The sequence below is a fragment of the Castor canadensis genome, chromosome 2 (assembly GCF_047511655.1).
Source record: "Castor canadensis chromosome 2, mCasCan1.hap1v2, whole genome shotgun sequence".
In the NCBI taxonomy this organism is placed as follows: Eukaryota; Metazoa; Chordata; class Mammalia; order Rodentia; family Castoridae; genus Castor; species Castor canadensis.
Window position 1 is genome coordinate 107,950,122 of NC_133387.1, and position 27,989 is coordinate 107,978,110.

General features: G+C 41.3%; 1 protein-coding gene across 9 annotated transcripts in view; it reads left to right on the plus strand.

Moving 5' to 3' along the window:
• The window catches only part of Cobl (cordon-bleu WH2 repeat protein), a 247,872-nt gene that overhangs the window by 106,777 nt on the left and 113,106 nt on the right, over window positions 1–27,989 (plus strand). For all 9 annotated transcript variants that reach the window (XM_074065488.1, XM_074065489.1, XM_074065487.1 and 6 more), the window contains one exon: window positions 25,380–25,553. In XM_074065488.1, the coding sequence (XP_073921589.1) occupies window positions 25,380–25,553 (174 nt within the window). The remainder of the gene's footprint in view (window positions 1–25,379; window positions 25,554–27,989) is intronic.

Genomic DNA, 27,989 nt, shown 5'->3' on the forward strand with positions numbered 1-27,989 from the left:
CAGCAAATGCAGGTGATGCTGTTCCTCTATGTCCAAACCATCCCATTCTTTCCTTCCTTCCCCAGGGGTAACAACCCTTTTGAAGAGCCTGTATTTTAATAAATGTAGTGGAACAGTATATGTCCACAAACAACACACCATGTTTTTGTAGGCTTTAGCAATGTATGTGATGATTTATTTGTTTTAGTTGATAGATCAGAATTGTTTATGTTTGTGACATGCAACAGACTTCCATACACACACAGGTTGTGGAATAGCTGGATTAACCTAAGCAGCATAGCTGCTGCCTCACAGACTTATATTTTTGTGATGAGAACATTGAAAATCTGTATTAGCAATTTTTAAGTGTACAATATATTATTCTTAACTTAATCAGTGTGGTGGATAGTAAATAGATTTCCTGAAATGATTTATTTTCTAAAATCTGAATTTAGTTATGGAACAAGAACAATTAAGGTTGAGGGAAAAAAGATAAGGGAGGGAAGAAGAAAGAAAGGAAATAATAAAGAAATGAAATAGGAGAAAACAGAGAAGAGGAGCAGAGAGCTTGCTGCAGGATCCAGCCACATGGGCACTGCTCTCCCCCACCAACTCTCCTTCTTGGGCCTCCTGCCCAGCACCACTCATTGGGCACGCTGATTGATCTTGTCCTGTAGGAAGCAGTATGGGCAGAGATTACTAAATTCAACCCCTCCCCTCATGAAGGTACACCCTAAGGATCCCCTTGATGGGGGTGCCCATCAAACACCACATACCACCTGGGAAGCATTTCTGGGGTGTCATTAGAGCTGTGACTCACAGGGCCTGAGGCAAGTGAGCTGGTGCTGCTGAGAACAGAGGTTTGAGGTCTAAGGTACAGCTGGGGCAGAGGAGGAGTGACTCCCTGTGAAAAAGGATGAGGAAGGACTGGACAGGGAGTGTCAAGTGTCCACTGGCATTCAGACTCTGATTGTGTGCTCTCTGAGGTGCTGCAGTTTAAGGAGTATCTATGCTTCCAAATTAAGTGTAGATTAAAGGGGAGAGGGGGGAAGGGTTAAGAGGCCAAAGTTGCAGTTTGTTGACAACCCTATTTTGGGATTTAGAAGCTAATCCCAATGAATCTAACCTTGTCCATGGTGTGTCAGAAGGGCAGTTCTTACTGAATCGATCTTGTAAACATGTATACCCAGAGGTAGGCTGAACAAATGACTTCCAGCTGCTCTGCATTTGACCCTCAGTCTGGGGTCAGAGGGATTAGAGAATTCTTTTCATCTCTCGATGAGAATGACCCCCTTATTGGTTTGGCTAAGAGGGTTTGCTGCCGTGGATGATGTACTTGAACCTGTAATTAATGGTGAGCAGAACTCCTTTGAACCATGGCCTCCCATAAAGCCAGATATTTCTGGGTGAAGCTTCCTGCTGGGTGACTCTGGGGAACCTGGTGTCCCCTTTTGGAGGAGATGTTGGAATGGGCTTTCAAAGATGTTGGTTCTGAGTTTCATGCTGAGAAAATTTGGTAAGCTTGGACAATAGCTACTGTCTGGACATTGTGGGGAGATAATAAAGGAAGAAAAACAAAGGGTAAGAAATTTCTTCACTTAAAATTATGTGTATGTGTGTGTATGTATGTATGTCTGTATGTATTTGGTGGGGGGCAAAGTATTTTGGTTGCATGGAAAATATATACTTAAGTGATTTTTCCTGCCTTCGTGTATTGTCTTTGACATTTATTTTCTCTTAGCACAATGGATTTCTGTCTTACATAGTGTAGATGGTTTTCTAGGCTTTTAGCTTGTGCTCTCTCTGTCTCTCTGTATATACATATAACACATATGTTATATATGTGTTACATATACATAAATGCCTATGGTTGTGAAGTCCATTCCTTTGGGAATGCAATGGTCTAAAGACAAAGTATGGCTTTCATTTGCATTTGAATTTCCTGATCTCTGTGAATCCTGTTGGTTGCCTGGAGATTGGCAGGCGGGAACACAGGCCTTCCTCCATAGAAATCTTTACGAGGGGACCTAGGGTAGAAGCCTCGAGTAAATTCTAAACAAGTTAAATAAAGCTAAGCAGATAGTGTTCTTCTGTTTAGGTTTCATTAAATCAAATATTGATTATGTAACAGCTACTAGCATGTGGGCTCCTGGCTCTGAGTATTCCTTAATTCCTGGGGAGGAAGGGAGGTTGAAATTTGTAAAAAGGAAGCCAAGGGTGTATACAAACTGTGTGGTCTTTATTACTACTCATAAAACTTGGTTTTTTCTAAATATTGTATATTTTATGACACTGGCAACGTGTGATTTCCAATCTTCTCTTTCTAATCATCGGCTTTAATTTGCATGTGCCAAAAACCACCTCTGCCATTTCTTTTCGAGGTTCTCTTCTGATCTCCATAACGAATTGCAGACTGCTTTTATTGAAACACTGGAGTTATTTGGTAGCAATCAGGGGAAATTACTTTAAGCTCCATGAGGGCAAGAACCATTCATTGTCATTATTGGTATTTTGTTATTATTCCTCATGGTTAGAACTAATGTAGAGCCTGGAACTCATGGTAGGAATTTATGAATATGCACTAAATATCTGCATGCAGATCATGTTCAAAAGTACAAGCCAATGAGAATTGATTTCTGGTCTGGCTTGTTACTGTTTTATATCCTATGCTAAAACAGACAGTTCCCACTGGTCATGGTGGTGCTTACCTATAATCCCAACTGCTTGGGAGACAGAGATAGGAGGATTGCTGTTTGAGGCCAACCTGGGCAAAAATTAGTGAGACTCTTTCTAAAAAAATATCTGATCATGGTTGTATATACCTGTGATCCAGAGGTGAAGGTAGAAACAAAGGCAGTGAATCACCAGTAGTTTCCAGTAGTTTATGTGGAGTTAGGATACACGGGGGCGGGGGGAATGGGGAGGGTTTTTTTTTTTAATGCTGAAGGATCTATTTCATTTTCCCAGTGCTCTAAATTTGAAGGCAGATTCAATGATGTTTCCCTCATTGGAAAGGAGAAAGTAGTATATTTAATTCTCTGGGGTGTTTTGGAAAAACTGTCAGTGCCCATTTCTCTCCATGAACTCCACAAACTTCTGGCTCCACACCTGAAGGTCAGGATTGGAATGACCTGGTACAGGTGCCAGTGAACTGAGACCCTGACAATCATGTGTAGGATAGGTGCTTCACATCCTACACAGTGTTTATGGGCAGAGTCAGAGGAGCAGGGCGTGGATGGTGGTGGTGGGAAGCTTTGTTTTAATGATTTTGTTGAGTTACTGAGATATCGATCCTCTTGAAGTACATTGTCTCCAGGTTCCCAGGTTCTGCTGCTTCCTTTAGTACAGTGCCCCCTCCATGGAGCTCTGCATAATAACAAGAATGTGAAGTCTTTTCTCTGAGGCTCTCCAGTCCCTTTTCGTCATGGCCATCCTTGCTGTGCTGGCCACCCAGGAGGTCTGCCCAATGTGGGTTCACAGTCATTACTCTGTACCCGCTCTTGTCAGATTTAGCAACCACCCTTCTCAGACTTCTGCTTAGGGCTATAGCCTAGAACTGTAGTCACCATCCCTTCTCAGGCTCCTTTCTCTAGGCTAATATCAACAGCACTATGGCCACTGTATTAGTAAGGATAGGATAAGCTGCTATAACAAACAAGATCCCAAAATTCAGAGGCTTAAGTCAGATGTTCTCCTAGTACTACCAAGGTTGCAGTCATCAGGGATGGAGGTGCTAACTTTTTGGCAACACAAGGTTCCAAGATAACCATGGTCATCTGTCCCTCCCCCAGCTGGAGGTGACAACACTGGAGAGGTGTGTTTGTGATGAAACTTGTACAGGCCAGTTGAGAAGTTGCATTCATATCTCATCTACTCTCATTTTATTGGAGAGAATGTAAGGTCACCGCTACATATAACTGCAAGGGGATCTGGGGGACAACAGTGTTTGATCACCAGGTAACAAGGAAAATAGTTGGATGCACACTCAGAAGGCCTGACAGTACCATATCATGGACAGAAGACCTGTAATCTCCTTTCCATATCTGCCTCCTTTTCCTCATGACAAGTCAGAGAAGAATCTGAGAGCAGCCCTGTCACTCGTTTACTTTGTAAGACATACAAGCTTGTCTTTGAGGTTTTAGATAACTCAGAGCTCTGTTTGTCAAAAGCAGCACCCCCAAAGCATCTTCGACAATTTTATTTAAATAACACATATTTTCAGATAGCATCTTAGTAATGAATTACTATCATTCAGATCAATTTGGGGATGATTATGGCTCCACTTGCTTTCACCTTAGAGTATAGATTATTCCTTCTGATGTTTTACTTTATTGTAGCTATTTAAAAATTATCTGCTAAACATCCTACTACTGTATAGATTTAATTATTACCAATAATAATAAATTGGTAGCAACGAAGCAAGTTTAACAGTGAAGTATTAAGAAATGAGAGTAGCAGCACTACAAAACCGTGACCAACATTTCTGTGACATTAGTGATTTACTAATTTATAAAGGCCCCTTTCTTTATGTTCTGGACATCTCACCAGAGTGGGTAAAATTTGGTAAGACCATGGCAGGTAGGACCCATAGTAGAGGATAGAAGTAGAACCCAGAATAAACTGAATTTATTCTTATGAACACCAAGCAGTGGTAGATCCCTAGCAGGCTGGTGGTAAGTAGTTCTTATGCATAGGTAAAAAATGAAGATCTTTCTACTAAGCAAGGAGTGTGGTTTAGGTTCAGGTCACTGGAGTCCTTTCAGAGGAATCTTGAGGTCCAGCCATGGATGGAAGATTGAGCTGGAAAATACCAGGCTGGGCAAATAGCATTCCCGTTTCAGGAACAGGAAACAGGAATGCCCCTAAGGCCATCCCCAGCCTCTGCTCCTACAGGGCCACTGAATCCACCACACAAATGATATGACAAGGAAAAAGGATGCTGCCTCCATGCCTATTAGTACTGCTAATTAAATTGTATATGAAACCACTCCTAATTTTGCAATTATTTTTGGCCTTTTTCTGCTCCTTTCTAGAAACAGAAAATGACTCCAGGAAGTTAGAGAGTTCTGTGAGAAAGTTCAAAGCAGTAGCTTTCACTAATGAAGTGAATACCTGGGAAGCCTTGAAAATATTCATTAGCAGTTCATTGCTAATTTTTTTTTCTTTTTCTTTTTTGGTCTGGCAAATGTGCTAATAAGAGGTGCTGAGCAGAGATGGTTTCTATTTAAAAAAAAATTTTTTTTTAAAGCAGTCCACTCACAAACACATCAGAGCTGCTGGCATGGGCCATTCATGAGGCCCAAGGGGAATAGGACAACATGAACCATGCCACCAAGTAAATTTAAATGGCACTAAGTACCTTGGTCATCTGAGAGGTGGAAGTCAGGGTAGCTATTAAACTTGCTGTGGGGGCTGGAGGTGTGGCTCAAGTGGTAGAGTGCCTGCCTAGCAAGCGAGAAACTGAGTGCAAACCCAGTTCCGCCAAAAAATAAAACACTTAAAAACATGCTACAGATACAAAGACTCTTCTAGAGTATAAATAATTTTTGTTTGACTGATAACAATGGTCCCCTCTTTTTAAATTCTTTCTTAAATCAGAAATTAACAATTATCTCTGGAGCACTTGCCACATCTGCTTGTGTTTGTCTTTTACCTAGCCCATTCTTCCTAAGGTGTTCTTTTTCTGGCCTTGTAGTATTAGATCTTAGCAGTATCTTCAGCACTGTTTACATCCTTACGGCAGTTACAGAGTGTATACATTAAAACTTAAGACTTTATGAATAAGAGTATATTTGGTTCTAAAGTCACATATGAGTTAGAGGAAGCTGTTACACCAAAATCAGATCACTAAAGAAATATCTGCTAATACATCAGAGTTAAGAATGGCTATAGGCCCCTGCAGGTGCCAGCCGCTGGTGAGCCCTACTAGGGGGTAACTCTGGCAGGTCCACAGGAGCTTCTGTATGGGACTCCCTGCCCTACCTGAGCTAACTCATATGTCCCTTTCTGCTCCTCCAGAAGTGATTCAGAGTCCTGTCCTAATCAAGGAAGCTGGGACATCTTCTCTGTAATCCTTGATGATATGATAGTTGTTCAGTTTGTCTTAAGGCTTGGTAGCTTCCTCTTGACCAAGAAATTACAGGAGTTGCTGGCCATTGTTGCAGGTCAGCTATAATTTACCCTGAATGTCTATGCTCCTTCTTTTTGCATGGTTTTATGAAGCATACCATATCATGAAGAATATATGCTGAATTGCTAACAAGGCTTAAATCTCTTTCTAAGAAAAAGTTAGGACTTTTATTTTTCTACCTTTCTGTGCTTTTTTATCCACTTTAGTCACTTGTCAGTATCCCAAGGAGACTCTGAGGATACTTGTCAGTATCCCAAGCAGGCTCAACACGGCACCAGACTTCCTCTGGCAGGATTTTTCTGATCTGTAAGGGTCTGGAGGAGAGGCGCCTGTGTACATCTCGGGGCTCAGGAACTGAGCCATGAACTGCAGGCAACATAGAACTGGGTGGACATCAGCAGACACAAAATTTATATAGATCTTTGTTATCTGTGATGCAGGACCAGAGAACCTGGGTATAAATCAACACCTGAGGGTTGAAAAGTTTTGTAACTATATAGCAGTCAAGGTGAGACCAGCTGTTCTGGCAGTTCATGTGAGAAAGAGCTGAAGGTTGCAGTTGGCTGAGAGATGCTTACTAGACTCCCTGTGTTTTGCCTGGAGTAATGAGCAGTTAGATTAATACTGGAGGAAGTTGCTAATGCTGACCCAGAGTGGGGGGGTGGCTGACCCTCACCCTTGAGGAAACGCACTCTTTCCCTTCAAGAAGAACCAACTGAGCATCTGAAAAAAGTTTACACATGGGCTCCTATCTGGAAAGGTGACATCCCCACTTTAGGATCCTATCATTGGGTGTTGGTCCTCTCTTGCAGTGCTCCCTTCAGTCAGAAGTAGGCACTTCACTCTTTGAGTTGTGGAACTTGTTGTCTGTCTCCAACCTTGAATAGCCATAGTTGGTCTTTTTCTGAACTGTGAAGTCAACCAGAATTATCTTCTGAAAGTGACCATGTGGTTTTGTCTCCCTTGTCTATGAGATGTCTAAAAGAAGGCCAGTTAGAGTTGCTGCTTTCTCCTGGAGGATTGGAGAAGTTAATTGTTCTCCCTTCCAGGGAAATGTTAACACTTATGCAAAGGGCAGTCAAGGTACAGGAAAAGGAATGTAGCCATTTAGAAATAATTGTCATAGGGCTGGAGGTGTGGCTCAAGCGGTAGAGCACTTGCATAGCAAGCACAAACCTTGAGTTCAAATCCCAGTAGCACCAAAAAAAAAAAAAAGAAAAAGAAATAATAATATCTGCCAGCTGTGTGTGTGTGTGTCAGTAGTGCCTCTCGGAACACTAAATGGAGAAAGCTTTTAGGGTGAACTAGTGATGCCTGTCTTGGTGTGAGATCAGCATGAGAGACATGCCCTGCAACTTCCCTTCATTTCCCAATGCCTGTGCACAACCACAGTCTTTATCAGAAATGTAGGAAGACATGTAGTCTGTAGGCCTACTGACTTACGTAGGCATTTTGGCCTTCTGTGGTGGATCAGGAGACTGGGTTACTCTGCTGAGATACTTCTGGGGTCCACAGGCCACTTAGATGATGACAGAGCCTAAGGCATGCCCATCATTCTGCAGTTCAGCAGGGCTCAGCTCTCTTCTCTTCTAACAGTACCTGTGGGTCCTGCAGAAGTGTAAGGATTGTTTGTCTGTGTGCAGGAGTTTGCATGATGCATCCTTGTGTGTGCACATACATGCATACACAGAAATGTCTCCCAGGAAAACGCCAACCTTCCAGGGTTTTGAATGGAAGTAAAGAAAATGGGGGAAGTTCTAAAGAAAGTGATAATTTTTGCATCCATACCCTAGACATTCTGGGGCAGACAATGAAATAATGTGTCTCAAATCTTGGAAGCAGCACACCCAATGAATGCTCTAGAAGCAGCATGGAATAGCAGTTTACCTCCCATTGCAAGTGTATCAGCCCGTTTAAGAATTGCTGAGAAAATAAGAGAGAGAACTGAAGTTAGGGTGGGAAAGGTGCTTTGCTGATAGCGTGAAGACAGGTACGTGAATACACAGCCCTTGAAAGATGTGATGTGGGAGGAAGCCGGATCCAGACACACCTACAGATAGGGAAGCCACCTCTGCAGCAACTGCTACTGCCTGTTCAGGAGAAATGACCTCCTTCACGGCACTCAGAATGTGACATCTGCAGCCTCTCTGGCAACCATCAAGAGATGAATGTGTTCAGAAGTGACAGGCACTTGTGTTTTCTATAGTGTGATAGAACAGGGAGATGCTCAGTCCAAGAGGCAGCATAATGGGGCCTATAGAGAAGAGCCACTAGGGGAAGATAAACTCCCCTCAGGCTTTTTGTTTGTGCCAGACCCTGGCATGGGAATGTGACATTTGCCTCAGGGACTTGGGACAGTAATCCAGAAGTAGAGAACTGAAGTTTCTGCATAAAATTGGAATTGTAGATTGAGTATTTAAAATGATGAGATTCTTTTGTGGCAGAAGTATGTTATATATGTGTTTGCTTGAATGCACATTCACTTGCACACACAATAAATGAATAAGGGTCTGGGGAGATTGTTCAGTGTAGACCAACTGGAGCCATGATCCTCCATGGGTTGGATTTGACGGCAGGCATTGGGTGGCTCTTGCTACCCACTCTCCCATCCCCCTTTGTACACCTTGGCCTGGTTTTTGAATGGTTAATGGAGGGAGTGGATGCTGGACAGGTGGGACCAGGAAAAGGAGAGCCATGGTGAAAGAGGAATGTACCTTTTCAGTTGGCAGAATTTCCAGACCAGCAGGCCTAGGAAATGTGGGAATGAGTTGTGGAAAGCCAGAGGGCATTGATGTTGGTGGAGTAGGTTAGAGGCCAGAGCAAAACCTCTGATGTGTAAACAGAATCTAGGTCATGGTATTGAAAGCAGTTGTGTAGAGAGAGGATGGAGGGAGATGGCGTTCCAGTGGGCAGCTCATGGATCCCCCAAGCTGGTGAGAAGGACACATTGGAAAGCACCCATGCTTTTGCTTATATACTAATGGAGTTAGATTAGCCATCTAACTAGGAGAGAATCTACTTCTAACAGAGCCAAGGTGGAGCTTCAGTTCTGAGGGAAGACAAGGTGAAAAAAAAATGTTGGGGAGAGAGTAGGCACTCTCCTTTCCCTTCTCTTCCCCATTCACCACAGCTGCCCTCTAGTGATTTGAGTCAGTGTAAGCAAGGAACTTTGTCTAACCTGGGAACAAGTAGGGCTTTGGAATGACCAAGGGTCACCGACAGTGAGCTTCCTACTGCCTTTCCTCTGTCCTGAAGGGAAGGTCTAATCAGCCCAGGAGAAGACTGGCCCAAGTGACCAGCAGCTGCCCAAGGCTGTTGATGTGTGACCAGACTGCAGAACCTTCTGCTATTAGTGCTGTGCAGGGACCCCTAGCTGGAAGGAAACTATTTCCTGTTAGTGAATTGAGTAGGTCCTCTGCCTGCTCCCCATTACCCGTACAGGAAAGATGGAAGCTTGACATCCCTCTTTGGATTACAAACATATCAACAGATGTATTTTCCAATTCCTAATGGAATCACATTTGATACTTTTGTGACTGTAACTTTCCTCTTGTCTGTTCTTACTTCCTCACATTGAACTGGAAAGCTTTAGCTGAAAACCACTTATCTCCCTTGATTGACTGTCTGTGTCACCTGCCTCCAGAGGAAGGCAATCTGTCTTTCTTTACCAAGGCCTTCATTCTAGTTTTCTGCTTTCCCAGTACTCTGGGCTGTTGCCCTAGCACTTGCAGATCTACCGCCATCACCTTCCTCTGTCCCTCTTCATATTTCCAATAAGAGATAATGTCATAGTGGGATAAGGTTGGGTGCATATCAGAAGAACCTCAGAATCTGAGCCCTCAAGGACAGGCCAAGGAACAGGAAAGGACTGTGTTAAATGACAAAATTGCCAGGAGGACGTAAGGAAAACTGCTAAGCCCATTGAGATATGTGTGCCCAATGGCCTCTTGCTATAGTCTTGGGAACCTGCATCCATGGGATCAGCAGCGTGTGCTCTATAACAATTCCTAAGGGAGGTGGCAGGCAATTCCAAGGAGGAGTCAGGGGTGAGGTTACTGGCAATTTGTTAATTAAAGTCTCTAAGTTTGTGAATGATTTATGTAAAACACTCTGAAGCTGTTCATGATTTCCTCTGGAGAAACATTGTCATTTACTTTCTGATAATGCTGCTCTGAGGGATGACAAAGAAGTAAATTTGCAGCTCTGACACATGCTGAATGTAGATTGGCATCCTAGATGTGAGTCAGAGGCCAGAAGGAAATACTGGTGACTGATGCTGTAAGACACTGTCCCAAGAGAGAGTAGAAAATGAACCACCTCCAATCTTGATAATGCCATGTGATGGTAGGGAGTGAGGACTGAGCAATGGTTCTAAACCTTGACCTTCAAAAGTGGATCCCAATGGCCAGTGAGCACATGAAAAGATGCTCAACCTCATGAATGACTAGGGAAATAATGTAAGTTGAAACCACTGTGAAATACCACTTCACACCCACCGAAGATGGCCATAATTGTTTTTTAATGGAAAGTAGGTGTTGGTGAGAATATAGAGAAACTGGAGCCTTTGTACTTAGCAGTTGATAATGTGAAATGGTGCAGCTGCTGTTGGAAGTATTTTGCCAGTTCCTCAACAAGGTGAACTTACAATTACCATGAGACCCTTAATTCTACTCCTAGTCTGTACACAGAAGTTTTGAAAAGAAGTGTATACAAACATTCACAGCAGCTCTATTCACAGTAGCCAAAAGGTGAAAACAACCCACATGCCCATTAGCAAATGAGTGGGTAAAATTAACTATTGATATGTGCTACAATATGGGTGAACCTTGAAAACAATGCTAAGTAAAAGAAGCCAGACCCAAAGACCAGCTGTTGTTTGAGTCCATGTATATAATATAAGCAGAATAGGCAAATCCATGAATCAGAAAGCAAATTCATGCATGTAAGGGGTTGGGGAGGATGGGAGGATGGATGTTTAGTGACTACAGGGTTTCCTTTGAGGATAAAGAAGTCTTGAAACTCTACAGTGGTGATGGCTGAGCACACTGTAAATGGGTGCAGTACCACAGAATTATTGCTTTAAGATGGTAAACTTTGTGTTGCACATATTTTGCCACCATAATTTGAAAAATGAAAGAAAACAACCAGTGACTGATTGCTCTATAGAGTTTCAGATGTTGTCAGATTAGGGTGCAGCCTGGGTGTTTCTACCTTTGGAAGCACCCAGGAAGTTTAAGAACATCTGCTCCAAAGCTAGACTGTGTGGCTTTGCTACCTCCTGGTGCATGACTTTGGGAAAGCCATCAGATCTCTTTTCCTTAATTTCCCTAGCTTAAAGTGAGGATCATGTGATTGCCTACCTTGTGGAATTGTTATGAGGGTCACATGGGTTAATGTGGTAAAATACATGCCTCTGTATGGCTGCACTGGTATTACCCGAGCCTGGAGTTTAGGTGCCCCCCCTTTAACCTTAGCCATAACCATGCTTTTTCTTAACATGGTTTTGTTCTCTTTGCATGTGCTGCATGTCAGCACAGATCCTCTCCCTAGGAAGGGATCCCACACTTCTCTGTTTGCTGGAGATAGTCCTAAAGTGCTCTTGTCCCTTTGTTCTTTCCAATCTGGCTTTTTAAAAAGACCATCTGGAACAGGTCCCATTTTGGCTAATAAGTCACATGATCACCTCTTGGCCCTCTTCTGCAACATGGCACACATACAGCAATGAGTGCTAATTGCCTTAGCAGGTGATAGGGACATGTTTGGAATGGTGCTTTGGAGAGGAGGTCTATTCAATGCAAAGACTGAGTCTGTGGATCCACACAACCATTTTCCTACCCCTTAAGAAATTGTCCTACTATTCCTGAACATAAATTGTGCCAGGAAAGAACTGTAATCTGCTTATTTCTTCCACCTAATGATTCAGTTGCTTGAGAAGCCTTCCTGGTTTGCTACAGGTGTTGGAAAAAATCAGAGTTCTTGCCAAGGGGTGTGTTGTTTTCCTTTTTCCTAGGTCTGTGACTCGGGGATGCATCTTTTCAGGCAGTTCTCATGCTGGCCCTGTACACATTTACAACCAGGCCTTTCCTGTGTCAGTCCACAATATTAATAACATGCTCGTGAGCCATTTTGTAGGCAATGCCTAGAAATCCATTGATTTTAAGGGAAATGAAATCTTACTCTTTTTTTTATTATTCATTTATTCACATGTGCATACATTGTTTGGGTCATTTCTCCCCCCTGCCACCCACTCCAAACCTCTCCCTCCCATCCCCCTCACTTCCAAGAAGAGTCTGTTCTGCCCTTATCTCTAATTTTGTTGACGAGAAGACATAAGCATAATAAGGAAGACAAAGTGTTTTCCCTAGTTGAGTTAAGGATAGCTATACAGAGAGATTCCTAGCATAGCTTTCATGTACAAATGTGTTCCCACCCAAGTTGATTCATCTCTAACTGATCTTCACACTGGTTCCTGATCCCCTTCTCATGTTGACCTCTGTCACTTTAAGGTTTCTGTATTAGTTCCTCTGCAGTGGGGACATCAAATGCTTTCATGTTTTGGGATTTCCATCTATCCCCATATCTCCCGTATGTGCTCTCCCTTGTCATGTGACCCAAGTCCAACAACATTGCTGTATTTGCCCTAGATCTAAAGTCCGCATATGAGGAAGAATATACGATTTTTGGTCTTCTGAGCCTGGCTAATCTCGCTCAGAATGGTGTTCTGCATTTCCATCCATTTACTTGTGAATGATAAGATTTCATTCTTCTTCATGGCTGAGTAAAATTCCATTGTGTATAAATACCACATTTTCTGGATCCATTTGTCAGTAGTGGGACATCTTGGTTGTTTCCATAACTTGGCTGTTGTGAATAGTGGTGCAATAAACATGGGTGTGCAGGTGCCTTTGGAGTAGTTTGTTTTGCATTCCTTTGGGAATATCCCCAGGCGTGGGATTGCTGGATCATATAGCAGATCAATGTTTAGATTTTTAAGAAGCCTCCAAATTGTTTTCCAGAGTAGTTGCAGTAGCTTGCATTCCCACTAGCAGTATACGAGGGTTCCTTTTTCCCCACATCCTCACCAACACCTGTTGGTGGTGGTGTTTTTGATGATGGTTATTCTAACAGGGGTGAGGTGGAATCTTAATGTGGTTTTGATTTGCATTTCTTTTATGGCTAGATATGGTGAGAATTTTTTTATTTGTTGTTTTGGCCATTTAAATTTCTTCTTTTGAGAAAGTTTTGTTTAGTTCTGTTACCCATTTCTTTATTGGTTCACTGATTTTGGGAGAGTTTAGTTTCTTAAGTTCCCTGTATATTCCGGTTATCAGTCACTTGTCTGATATATAGCTGGCAGATATTTTCTCCCACTCTGTGGGTAGTGTCTTCAGTATAGAGACCATTTCTTTTGTTGTGCAGAAGCTTTTTAATTTTATGTAGTCCCATCTGTCCATCCTTTCTCTTATCTGCTGGGCTGCTGGGTTCTATTGAGGAAGTCCTTGCCTATACCTATTAGTTCCAGAGTGCAATAATTTCAGAGTTTTGGGTCTGATATTAAGGTCTTTGATCCATTTTGAGTTGATACTAGTACAGGGTGATAGACATGGATCTAGTTTTAGTTTCTTGCGGATGGATAACCACTTTTCCCAGCAACATTTGTTGAATAGGCTCTCTTTCTCCATAGTATATTTTTGGCAACTTTGTCAAATATAAGGTGGGTATAGTTGTGTGGCTTCATATCCGGGTCCTCTATTCTGTTCCACTGGTCTTCATGTCTGTTTTTGTGCCATTACCATGCTGTTTTTATTGCTATTGCTTTGTAATATAGTTTGGAGTCAGGTATTGTGATACCGCCAGCATTGCTCTTTTTTCTGCGTATTGCCTTGGCGATTCATAGTCTCTTTTGTTTCCAAATGAACTTTAGGGTAGATTTTTCAAGCTCTGTGATGAAAGTCATTGGGATTTTGATGGGAATTGCATTAAACATGTAGATTGCTTTTGGTAGTATAGCCATTTTTACTATGTTGATTCTACTGATCCATGAACACAGGAGATCTTTCATCTTCTGTAGTCTTCCTCCATCTCTTTCTTCAGGGGTTTGTAGCTGTCCTTGTAGAGGTCATTCAGATCCTTTGTTAAGTTTACTCCTAGGTATATGGTTTTTTTTGAAGCTATTTTAAATGGAATTATTTCCATATATTCCTTCTCAGTTTGTTCGTTATTGGTGTATAGAAAAGCTAATGACTTTTGTAAGTTGGTTTTGTATCCTGCCACCTTGCTATTGCTATTTATGGTGTCTAGGAATTTTTGGGTAGAATTTTTTGGGTCTTTAAGGTATAGGATCCTATTGTCTGCAAATAAGGATATTTTGACAGTTTCTTTAACCTATTTGTATTCCTTTTATTTCTTCTTCTTGCCTAATTGCTCTGGCTAGGAATTCCAGTACTATGTTGAATAGAAGTGAGAATAGTGGGCACCTTATCTCGTTCCTGATTTTAGGGGAAATGGTTTCAGTTTTTCACCATTAAGTATGATGTTGGCTGTAGGTTTGTCATATATAGTCTTTACAATGTTGAGGTACTTTTCTTCTATTCCTAGTTTTCTTAGAGCTTTTATCATTAAGTGGTGTTGGATCTTGTTGAAGGCCTTTTCTGCATCTATTGAGATGATTGAGTGGTTTTTGTCTTCGCTTCTATTAATGTGCTGTATTACATTTATAGATTTGCATATGTTGAACCACCCCTGCATCCCTGGGATGAAGCCAACTTGGTTATGGTGGATGATTTTTCTGATGTGTTGTTAGGTTCGGTTTGCCATTATTTCATTGAGGATTTTTGCATTGATGTTCGTTAAGGAAATTGGCCTATAGTTCTCCTTTTTGGAGGTGTCTTTGTCTGGTTTTGGGATGAGTGTAATATTGGCTTTATAAAATGAGTTAGGCAGTGTTCCTTCCCTTTCTGTTTCGTGGAACAGTTTAAGGAGGGTTGATACTAGTTCTTCTTTAAATGTCTGATAGAATTCAGCAGAGAATCAGCAGGTCCTGGACTTTTCTTTTTTGGGAGACTCTTCATTGCTGCTTCAAGTTCATTTTGTGTAATAGATCTATTCAGGTGATTAATACCCTCTTGGTTCAGTTTTGGATGGTCATAAGTATCTAGAAATTTGTCCATTTCTTCAATATTTTCAAATGTAATAGAATATAGGTTCTCAAAGTAGTCTCTGGTGATTTTCTTGATTTCTGTGGTGTTTGTTGTTATCTCCCCTTTTGAATTTCTGATTTTACTGATTTGGGTTTTTTCTCTCCTCATTTTAGTCAGGTTTGCCAGGGGTCTGTCAATCTTGTTTATTTTTTCAAAGAACCAGCTTTTTGTTTCATTGATTCTTTGTATGTTTTTCTGTTTCTATTTCATTAATTTCAGCCATTATTTTTATTATTTCCCTCCTTCTGCTTGTTTTGGGCTTTGTTTGTTTTTGTTTTTCTAGGACTTTGAGATGTAGCATTAGGCCATTGATTTGAGATCTTTCTGACCTTTTCATATATGCACTCATGGCTATAAACTTTCCTCTTAGGACTGCTTTTGCTGTGTCCCATAGGTTACAGTAGGTCATATTTTTATTTTCATTAGCTTCCAGGACCCTTTTACTTTCCTCTTTTGGTTCATCAACGACCCATTGATCATTGAGCAATGTGTTGTTCAGCTTGCAGTTGTTTGCATGTTTTTGTTGTTGATTTCTAGTTTTAATGCATTGTGATAAGATAGAATGCATGGGATTTTTTTCTGTTTCCTTATATTTGCTGATGCTTGCTTTGTGCCCTAATATATGATCAATTTTGGAGAAGGTTCCATGAGCTGCTGAGAATATATATTGTGCAGAAGTTGGATGAAATATTCTGTAGACATCAGCTAGTTCCATTTGATCTATGCTGTGATTTAGTTCTAGAATTTCTTTATTGATTTTTTTGTTTGGATGACCTATCTATTGGTGATAGGGGGGTATTAAAGTTTCCTACTACCACTGTGTTGGAGTCCATATATGTTTTTAGGTCCTTCAGAGTATGTTTGATGAAATTGGGTGCATTGACATTGGTTGCATATAAGTTGATAATTGTTATTTCCTTTTGGTGTATTTCCCCTTTTATTAGTATGGAGTTCCTTCTTTATCTCATTTGATCAATGTAAGTTTGAAGTCTACTTTGTCTGAGATAAGTATTGCTACCCCTGCCTGTTTTCGGGAGCCATTGGTTTGGTAGATCTTCTTCCACCCTTTCGCCCTCAGCCAGTATTTGTTTCTGTCGATGAGATGAGTCTCCTGTAGGCAGCAGATTGTTGGATCTTCGTTTTTAATCCGGTTTGCCAAAGGATGTCCTTTGATGGGGGAATTAAGCCCATTAACATCCAGTGTTAGTATTGATAGGTATGTGGTGATTCCTGTCATTTAGTTGTCTTTGTTGTTTAAGAGCTCGATTGTGTGCATCTGAATCAGTGTTACTCTCTACTTTCTTGCCTTTTCTTCTGTGGTTTGGTACTTACTGCCCTTTTGTGGTTTTGTTTGCTTTCACTTTCTGTGTGCAGAATTCCTTGAAGAATCTTTTGTAGTGGTGGCTTGGTGGTCATACATTGTTTTAGTTTGGCTTATCATGGAAGACATTTATTGCTCCATCTATTTTGAATGATAGTTTTGCTGAGTGGAGTATCCTATGGTTGAAGTTATTTTCATTCAGTGCCGGAAGATCTCACTCCATGCTCTTCTTGCTTTTAAGGTTTCCGTTGAGAAATCTGCTGTGATTTTAATGGGTTTACCTTTGTATGTTATTTGTTTTTCACTCTTACAGCCTTCAATATTCTTTCTCTATTCTCTGTACTTGTTGTTTTAATGATAATATGTCATGGGGTAGTTCTATTTTGGTCAAGTCTGTTTGGTGTCCTGGAGGCTTTCTGTACTTTAATGGGCATAGTTTTCTCTAGAGTTGGGAAATTTTCTGTTACTATTTTGTTGAATATATTATGAATTCCTTTTGCTTGGAACCTCTTCTCCTTCTTCAATGCCCATTATTCTCAGGTTTGGTCTTTTCATGGAGTTGGTGAGGTCTTGCATATTCCTTTCACAAGTTCTGAGTTATTTGAGTACTAATTCTTCAGTTTTTCCTTTAAATTAATTTCATCCTCAAGTTCTGAGAGTCTGTCTTTTGCTTGTTCTAGTCTGCTGGAATAGCCTTCCATTGTGTTTTGTATTTCTGTTTCATTCTTTTTTCTGAGGTTTTCCATATCATGGGTCACTTCCTCTTTAATATTGTTAATTTTCATCTGTAATTCACATTTATCTCTCTATTTGTGGTGTTCTCTGTTTCACTTTGGTGTTTATTTAGGGCTCCTATGATTTCATTTATTTGTTTTTGTGTGTTCTCATATTCTTTATTTTTGTTCACTTGGAATTTCTTGAGTGCCTCCTGTACATTTTGGTTGACCACATCTAGTAACATCTCTATGAAATTTTCATTGATTAATTGCAGGATTTCTTCTTTCAGAGTGTTCTTGTGGGCTACGTTGGGTTCCTTGGTATAGTTTTTCTTTGTTTTCTTGTAGTCTGGAACTGGGTATCTGTTTTCTTCATTTCCCTCTAAATCCTGTACTAATTTATTTTTTGGGGGAAAATGATTTCCATACCTTTTTTGTCTTCCCATCATTCCACTTGGTATTGTTTCTTTCCCTGGTCTTGTGTAATTTAGTATTAGCTAACTTACAATAGTAAAACTAACAAAATCAAGAAAGAAGGAGAAAAAAGAAAAAGAAAAAAAAAAGAACCAAAGAAATCAAGGAGAGATGGTGGACAATCAAATAGCGAACAAGACAAACAAACACTTAAAGAAAAGAAAAAAGAAAAAAAAAATCCCTGGTTCAGGAACAGTAGAATTTCAGTCTTAGTAGTTCTGGTGTTACCCTTTAGCATCCAGTCCTGTTTGTCTGCATCTCCTAGGCAGGTTTGGAGGTGGCATCTGGTGGTGTTGGAGCCCTCCTGTGGCAGACAGTGGCCAGGTGGCATTGGGCAGTGGCCTGGCGGGCCAGTGGGCCAGCAGGTGGTAGTGGTGTGGGGTGGTGGCCCGCCTGTTCTTTCAGTGTATCATGGTATGTAGAAGCCTTCCACAGGCTAGGGGTTCAGGGTGCCAAAGTTTCAGCTCTCCCTGGTGCTTTGCCTCAGCCAAGGGTGTGTCCAGCTTCTCATCAAGGTCCGTGATTCACGGAGCTCACGCAGTCTGCATCTGTGTCCCCATCGCCGTTTTGGATCGGAATTGAATCTTACTCTTGATGAGTTATTTATAGAAAACTAAACTTCTAAGCCAATATTTGATACATTACCACATAACTTATAGGAAATTTTACATGCGCTTTTGAAAGGGAAACCTTTACTTTCTTTATTAGTGTGTGATTACTTATATAAATTGGGACCATTTTCACCCCAAAATTGTACCTGAGTTTGCCTCGGCTGAAATCTCACATCTAACCTGTGATGAAGTGTAACCTCTCCATCTCCTGGTGAATCCTTTCCTCCTCCAGGTCCTGTCAAGAGCTGGGTGTTGCTTTCTAGTGTTGCAGTGATGAGTGCATGGCTGGGTGCTCCCTGCTGTCAGGCCACCCTGTGCTTTTATGCACACAGGGTAGCAGCTTCAGCTCCATTCACAGTGAGGAGGTGGCCCCCTTAGGTGAGCCTGGGGGAGGCTGAGTGCTACAGCCATAGGGGGAAAGCTAAGCAGGGGATTCCAGCCTATTTTTTGCTTCCTCAGGTGTAAAGTGCAATCCTCCCTCCTGGTACAGGATATACTCTCTGTGGCCCTGAGACATGTTCTCTGTGACCTGTAACATGCTCTTTGTGGCCTGTGGCATATTCCCCATGGCCTGTGGCCCACTTTCTAGCCAGGATCGTAATCTACTAAGGACAAGTATCACATGTTATGTCTTTAAATTACCCAGGGGCTCATTTCCAGTTAATTCACAAACTTTTCAGAAACTTGCGTCTTTATAAAATTGTAATTGTCACTATTAAATATTCAAATGCTTGCTCACAGGTCTTGTTTTTCAGTGGGCTCTATTTCATAAGCCTTGAATTCTGTGTATAACTTATCTTCAGTCTCACCACTGAGGTTTTTATTTGCTTGATTTTTTTCATCTTTCCCTCCCTCCCTCTTTTACTTCCTCCTTCCCTCCCTCTTGTACTCCCTCCCTCCATCCTTTCATCCTTCTTTCCCTCCCTTGCTCCCTCCTTCCTTCCTTCCTTTAATTTTGAAACAAGATCTAGTTATTTAACCCAGTTTGGCCTTGAATTTGCTATGTCACCCAGGCTGACCTCAAACTGGTGTCTTCTTTCCTCACCCTTCCAAGTGCTGGAAACCATTGAGGAAAATCTAGCACCAGTTAGATACTCTTTGTTGGTCCATGTCTTCTAATACTTATAAACATTAGAGAGTTTATGTGAATCGGGCTTTTTGTTTTGTTTTTGTGGTACTGGAGCTTGAACTCAGGGCCTAAACCTTGAGCCACTCCACTAGCCCTTTTTGTATTAGGTATTTTTGAGATAGGGTCTCACAATCTATTGCCCTGGGCTGCTTTCTAACCAGGATCCTCCCGATCTCTGCCTCCTGAGTACTAGGATTATATGCGTGAACCACCAGTGCCTGGCTAGGTTTTTTTTGTTGTTGTTACTGAAGTTTGAACTCAGGGTTTCATGCTTGCTAGGCAAGTACTCTCCCACTTGAACTATGTTTTTCAGATAGAGTCTTGCTAACTTTTGCCTGGGCTGGCCTTGTACCACAGTTGTCCTTTTTCTGCCACCCAAGTAGCTGGGATTATAGGTTTGAGTCACCTTGCCCTACCAGATACATATGTACTCTGTGCAGCAATCAAATCAGGGTAGTTAGCGTATCCATCACCTCAAACATTTACCATTTCTTTGCGGTGAAACATTCAAAGTCCTTCCTTCTGGAACTTCTAACAATATATCACTGCCAACTGTAGTCACTCTACTGTGCAATGGAACTCCAGATATTACTCCTCCTAACAGTAACCTTATGCCCATTGGTCAACTTCTTCTCACCCTCCCTATCACAGTCTTCTCACCCCAGACTCTGATGATCACTATTCTACCCAATACTGCTGTGACATCAAGTTTTTTAAAAATCCCACATGTAAGTGACATCATGTGGCATTTGTCTTTCTGCAAATGGCTTATTTCATTTAACATATTGACCTGCAGCTCATGTTATCACAAGTAACAGAGTTTCATTGATTTTTAATGGCTAAATAGTATTCCATTTACATCATGCTTTTCTCCTTGAAAACAACATGCCACATTGACACATGATAATGGTACATATTTGTGGGGCACACATGTGGAAATTTATTGCATGTGTAATTATCAAATCAAGATAGTTAACATTTCTGTCTCATATACAGTTATCACTTCTTAATGTTTGGAGCCTTCAAACATCTCACTTCTAGCTATTCATAAAGTATGTAACACATATCTTTATCCACCTGTCAATGGCTACTTAGGTTGAGCCATATCTTGGCTTCTGTGCATAGTGCTGCTATGAACAAGGGAGTGCAGGTGTCTTCAACATACTGATTTCCTTTCCTTTGGATCTCTTCCCAGTGGTGGGATTGCTGGGTCACATGGTACTTCTAGTCTTTTGAAGAACATCTGCACTGTTGACAAAGCATTAAAAATACTGCATCTTTCAGAGGAGGGTAGTGTGGTACAAGGAGAGATTCAGGGAGCATCACTGTAGCTCACTGCTCTCTTTAGGTAGCTGAGACATCCTGATAGGTCCTTCAGCCCCCATGGGCCTCAGTTTTTCTCACCATTAAAATTCTATAAATATCTGGATGCTGGTGGCTCATGCCTGTCATCCTAGCTACCTGGGAGGTTGAGATTGGGAGGATTACAGTTCAAGGCTAGCCCAGGCAAATGGCTTCTGAGACTGCATCTCCAAAATAACCAGAGCAAAATGGAGCAGAGGTGTGGCTCAAGCTGTAGAGCACCTGCTTTGCAAGCATAAAGCCCTGATTTCAAACCCCAGTCCCACAAAAAAAGAAAAAAATTCTATAAACATCATTTAATTTTGATGAGTAGTACTGATGAGATTGTGGGTGGCTATTTCATAGTATACTTTGTGAAACCAAAATATTGCCCTTGATCTTTAAACAAATATCTATTTCTGAATTCCTCAAAACCCATGTCAAAAGTTCTACTCCACTTCTTGTAGACTTAATTAAGTGACTTGTTTTCACAAGTTATGATCTTATTTGCCCAAAGGACAGTTTTGAGAAATGGGAACAAAATGATTATTCTTATTTTTTTTGAACAATTGATCTTAAGCAGAAAGATTTCAAATACAAATCTACACGTTCGTCCCTGAGAATATGCTGTAGTCAGCACCCGCTGAGTCCTTTGTCATCCACACAGTAGACTGACTGGTGCCAGCCTAAGGCTGGGAAGTGTGTGCTTGTCAAACACAGTGTATGTTGTGTGGGGACACATGTGAAGGACCGAAGCAAGGGGAGAAAACATGGCAATTTGTGCTGACTTGAAAACAGTAGTGTTTACCCTCTTGTCTACTGCTCCTACCCTCCTGTCTAATGATGGACCTCTGATCCATCATATGTCAGTGAGTAGTGAGGGAGAAAGCCTGGTCCTTTTGAACCCCTGGGTCCCAGAGTTAACCTACAGTAGTGTTCCATGAGGCACCTGGGCTGATGCAGTGTCACTGTAGCCCAGTGAAAGCTCTTTAGAGCCTGTGCCTTCATGATGCTCTCAGTTGGGTTTAAGGGTAGGGCCTGATTCTGGAGGCCACGCTGAGAGTTCACCCACCAGCCGCTTGAGAGCTCACCCACCAGCCGCTTGAGAGCTCAGGGCTATTCTGAAAGGCCCAGAGCACCTTAGTAAACTGAAGGTCTTGTGTGTGTGTGTGTGTGTGTGTGTGTGTTTGTGTGTGTGTGTGTGTGTTGAGTGCATGCACACACATACATGCCTTGCTCTGAGAAGCTCCAGGTGTTGATGGCAATGTGTGCAGAAGGCTCCGTGTCCCTTCCAGCAGTACAGTATTCTAGGGTTATAAGGAAAATATGATTTTCTGATAACAGTGAATTATGTTTCAAAACAAAGCAATCAATTGTATATATGTACGTGTGTAATTTTAACTTAAAGCTAGTACTTGGGAAAAAATAATAGTTGATGCAGATGCTGATGGTCTCATTTTAAGCTAACACTCAAATCCCGAAACTGTTAGTTTCTGCTTCTTCTTGCCTCTTCCCGGTGATGTGTGTATATGAGGATCAGATCACTGATGTCTTATGCTGAATGTATCAAGTGAATTCATTGGCTATTGATGGTGTGGTGAGGGGGACAGAGTTTTGTATTGCAGCTGGTGGGTGGCATCTGGTTGGACTTTCTTGACTTCCCTCCGTATGGAAAGTTCTGTCCCACAATCCAAATTCCTAAGCCTGAGACAGAAGGTTGGGTTTGCTTTGCTCATTTTCTCTGCTGTCATCACCTTTTCTAGAGATTTATCTGGCTTCATGTGCAGCTCCTGAGGAAGTTTGATGAGATAGTGACAGCTAATGTGGATTTGGGGCCAACCTTTGGAGAATGACAGAAGTTGTCTTGCTTCCCTTTAAGAAAAGTACTTGCTTTTATTTTTTTTAAATGCTGATCAGTTTGGAATAGAAATAGGGAATAGAAAACCAAGTTCCCCTTGCAGACAAGCAGTGCTCCATCCCTCATGGAACTCTTCCTTTGTATAGCAGGAACCAACCAAGGAAACCAAAATAATTGAAAGGGGCCATCCTGTTTTGACTCCAGATTTATGAAATAAGTCTGGCTTTCCATTTTATTTAAAGTTGATATGACTCAGTATTTTAAAGGACGTCCAATACTTAATGATGATATCCTCCCACATCATTTTTGGATTGTTTTTCCAAATTCTGTGTGCAAATTCCATGAGTGGGGAAGGAAGGGAGATAGGAGTCAAACCACAAGTATTCTTGACTGCCCGTGGATTGAAGGTTGATTTGGAACACTGTTGAGTGGCAAAATTAAAGTGAGGTTTGATGGTCAAGGTCTACTGGACCCTGAAATCAGACTCCATAATGGTGTGTGATGAGGTGGGAGGAGATACTTGTTGACTGTGTTGAATAATGCAATTAAGTTCCAGAGACACAGATAATGGATTGTGAGGCGCATATTGCCTGGAGAAAATCAATGGCAGAACTTGTAGGAGGTCTGGGATGGGGTGCTCTTTAGGCTCCTGTTCTCCAGGGTTATCTCCCAGTGGCCTTATTGAGGTTATTTTTACCAAAAAGTATTTATCAGAAGAGAAAGAAACTACATGTATTAGAGCCTTTAGAGAGACAGAAATGTGCTAGGTGCCTTGGCTCAGTTTACCTTATTTATGGTTGTAAGAACTTCAAAGTTAAATGGATTAATTTTCATTTTAATGATGATAGTATTTGTATTTTAAGATCTGTACTTATTCTTTTCCTTAGGGAGTGAATAATCTAATATGCCATGGTGCTTGTGAGAGCAGAAGAATTGTAAAATTTAAACTTGAAATCAGTATTAAGTAGGTCCCCAGTAAAATGCTTTTAAGGGAGCAGTCTTCGCAGGGTTTCCCTACAAGGCAGGGAGCATTTAAAGGACAGAGGTAGATTCACAGCAGCTGTTTGGAGTAATCAGGCACACATAGTTGTGGTGAGGACTGAGGACAAGAGAAACTGGAAGCTCCATGTCCAGACAGGGTGGAGTGAAGAGAAGTTAGATGCAGAGTTATGTGATGCATTGTCCCGAGTAGGGTGTTACTGGTACACCAAATGTTGCAGGTGGACAGTTCTCCACAGAGTGTCGTGCTATAACCAGCATCCCTGATGTTTGTGTGTGTGTGTGTGTGTGTGTGTATACTTGCATGTGCAGTCACTGTTGGTAGACTTTATTGTTGAGGAAATCAAGGAACAGTGGCAATCCAGTGTCTGTGTTTCCAGTTTCATGCTAAGTGAATGCTGGTGAGGAAAGCTGGGCTTTGCACTCCCGTTGAATTGTGGTGGGGGGTGGCATTTGAGTGAATCAACCATCCAGTGAAACTCTTTCACAGCTCCAGTCCTTGGAGGAGCAAGCTTCTGCAGTCTGCCTCATGCACTTCATTTAATCACCTGGGTCCTAGAGCATTAAGCCCCGTTTCCCTGAGTCTTCCCAGTTGCCATGGAGGCAGATGTCAGGCAGAGGAAAATATTTAACGGAGTTCATTTTGCTTTGACTTATTTGCTCAGTTATGAGTGTGATAGCTACAGAACTCAAGGATAGACGGAATGGTTTACATTTTTCCAGAAGCCTAAATAGACATTAAAGAACTTTCTGGCTGTCAGACTATTTTCCACACCATCACTCACCTGTTTTCTATGGGAACTCTGTATGTGATGATTGAGGCACTGGATGTCTTTCACGCTCAGCATCTTATAGGGAAGCATGAACTGGCATGAAACTTTCCTACAGGGGTTTGTCCTTTGGTTTTTAGATTTAAGGTAAAGAAAACCCAAGTCTCAAAATTTCTCTAAGGAAACTAAATGATTTAGAATTTGTGTCTGAGCACAAGTAATATTGGGTGACCTTATTTTATTTATTCTTTTTTTTTTTGAGACATGGTCTTGCTATACAGGCTAGCCTGAAACTCACTATATAGTACAGATAATCCTCCTGCTTCAGCCTTCTGAGTGCTGAGATTACAGGTGCACACCACCACACCTGCTAAATACTTTAAATATGGAGAACCAGTTATCCACATGAAATCTTACACACAAGTTCACTAGTTAAGTATGAAAACAGAGTTGCTCAGAACCCAATAGCCATTAATTCATTCCTACAAATGAGAGCTCAGGAGCCCCTCCAGACTCCAGGAACTGTTAGGGGCTGAGGATATGCCAATTCATATCTGCAAGTGAATGAGAATATTGAATCATTCTAGCTGCTAAGTGTCCTTAGAGATTTAAAAAGTCTACTGTTCCTTCATGATAAAGAAAATAAACATCACAGCATAAATCTATAAAGCGATGTCCTCCCTAACTCACACAGGAAAGTAAAAATAGGGGTTTTGCTTTAGTCATTCGAGCCCATCCCAAAAGTAGATGACATTAGAAGCTTAAGCATATGGTTTGTCCCTTTGTGTTCAGGTTTGTTACAGAGAACAGTCTTGTTGATGAGATTTTCATACTTATTTCTTCCTTAACAGGGCTGCTTAACAACGCCCAACTCCCCATCCATGAATTCGAGGTCCCTTACGCTGGGTCCGTCCATTTCACTGGGCAACATCTCAGCGGTATCCCTCAAGTCGGAGATGAAGAAGCGCCGAGCTCCTCCTCCTCCAAGCCCAGGGCCACCAGCTCAAGACAGGGCATCGGAAAAGGTAGGGGATTGAGGCTCTCATGAGCAAAGTATCTTCTAAACAACGTGGTCAACTCTCCTGCAGCTCCCTGGGAACACTGTCGTTCTTCACACTTGTGACTTTAATAAGCAGAGTGTTCAGGGTGAATATTTGGGCTTTATTTAAAAGTAAAGGTGAGCTACTGCTCTGCTTCGGTTACTGAAGGCAGGACCGTTTTGGGACCATAGGCTCTTAAAGACCTATGCTTGTTGATTAACAACATGCATTTTATTTTAGCACTGGAATTTGGGTGGCATCACTGCGATTGCTAGATGAGAAAATGTGCACAAGTAAGGGTGCTTTAGGAATCTGAAGCTTGTAAAAGACAGAGGTAATCCATAACACAACATAGATGCCCAAATAACAGGTTCCCAGGAAAGCTGAGAACGTTTTTGCATATTGTATTGCTTTCATATGATATGAAATTTGTTTTGTGAGACCCTGTATTTAAGAAGCCTCCTTTTTTGTTCTGATTCACTTTGCTTTATTTTAAAAAATATATATGTATATATATTATAGATTCATAGGATTTGGTTTTAACAGTTAACAATTTGAATTAGGTAAAATGACAGTTTATAATATTTATTAATTAAATCAGTTATTTCCTTAAAGTGATATTTATAAATCAGTATTCTATTATGTAATTATATTTCAAATATTCTATTTGGTGTCTACTAAAAGAAAATCCACTAGAGAAAAATTTTCCTGTAAAAAAACGATTGCTTTAAATTTCCAAGGTTATCTCCTAGGTGCTAGTATTATGAAAACATAGATGTCCATACAAATAATGCCACTTCTTATTTTATCATATACTTGAAAACTTGGGAAAATAATGCAGAAGCTTCCATTTTAATGTCTACCTTTAGAGCAATTTTATGCCTTTGAAGGACATTGAATCAGTAGGTGCTGACTAGGAGAGTCTTGATCTAGGTGTCTGCTTTACATCCCTGGTTGTCTTCACTTGGACCTCTTTCCTTCAGCTATCTGCTGATACCTGGAAATGAGTAGGGCAGGATTTGACAGTACAGTCAAACTATGGTTTAACTTTCCAAGGTTTCAGTCAACTACAATTTGAAAATATTAAGTAGCAAAGTCCAGAAATAATTCATCCATTTTAAATTGCATGCTCTTCTGAGTAGCATGATGGAAGTCTTAGGCAGTCATGCTCTGTCCTGCCTGGGACGTGAATCAAATCAGCCCTCTGCCAAGTGCATCCTCACTGTCTATGCTCTTTTCCCATTAGTCATGTAGTAGCAGTCTTAAGTATGGCTGACTGTGGCCATACTATGTGTTGTGTTCAAGTCACCCTTATTTTATTTAGCAATGGCCCCAAAGGTAAGAGCAGTGATGTTGGCAGTTAGGATGTACCAAAGAGAAGCTGTGAAGTGGTTCCTTAAAGTGAAAAGGTGAAACTTTACCATTGGTATGTATGCATATGGAAACACGTAGTATTTTTAGGGTTTAGTACCATCTGGGGTTTCAGGCAACAACTAGGGCTTTTGAAATGTGTCCCCCTGCAGATAAAGGGGGATAACTATAACTTCCTTTTTTTTTTTTTTTGCCAGCTCAGAATGTGACACTGTAAAAAACATAAAGTAAAGTTTTTATTTTTCTAAACCCATCCTCATCTGGGTGATGTGTCTCAGAGACAACATCCAGAAGCAGTCAGGGGCCCATGCTTTTGACTCTTTAAGAAACCAGATTCTCCAGAGAATTCAGGCTCTACAGCTCCATCCATGTCCTAAGATGTGTGCTGAAGACACCTTCTTCGTTGGGGTGGCACATTTCTTACTGCCCTGCACCCCTTCCAGGGGAGAGAGCATGGCTTGAACTAATACTACATGGGAAAGGCACATTGAAAGTCTGCTCACTCCCGGGGTACATTTCATTCCTCACTCCTGTCTGCTGCCTTGGTGTCCCTGGACCTGCTCCTGCATCATCATGCTTGACAGCATCACAACTCCACTAGTCTTTAGATTTCAACTCTTTTTTAGCTTGTTCATAATGTGACTTTTCCTTAAAATATACTAGAAACTAAGTCCATACCACTCAGATTTGCAGTATGGCCCCTTAGTCTTGATGGATCTCTTTGGCAGAGTCCCAACATCTTGTTTGATATGCTGCTTGTCTGTCTGTCTGTGGATCAGTCTGTCACCATCTTGCTTTTGCAAGTCAGTCCTCTGGTCATCTTTATTCCTCCAAGGGTATCTTTGACCTCGTTCCACAAACCCCACGTATTCCCATCTATAGGCCTTTTATTCATGTCCCTAGAAATTTTCTCAAAAGCCTGTAATATTTTTTAAACATCTCTATTAGTATATATTAGTTATACAGAGGGCATTCATTATAACATTTCTGTATATGCTTACAATGTACCCTGGTTAGGTTTGTCTCCACCATCATTCTTCCTCATTCCCC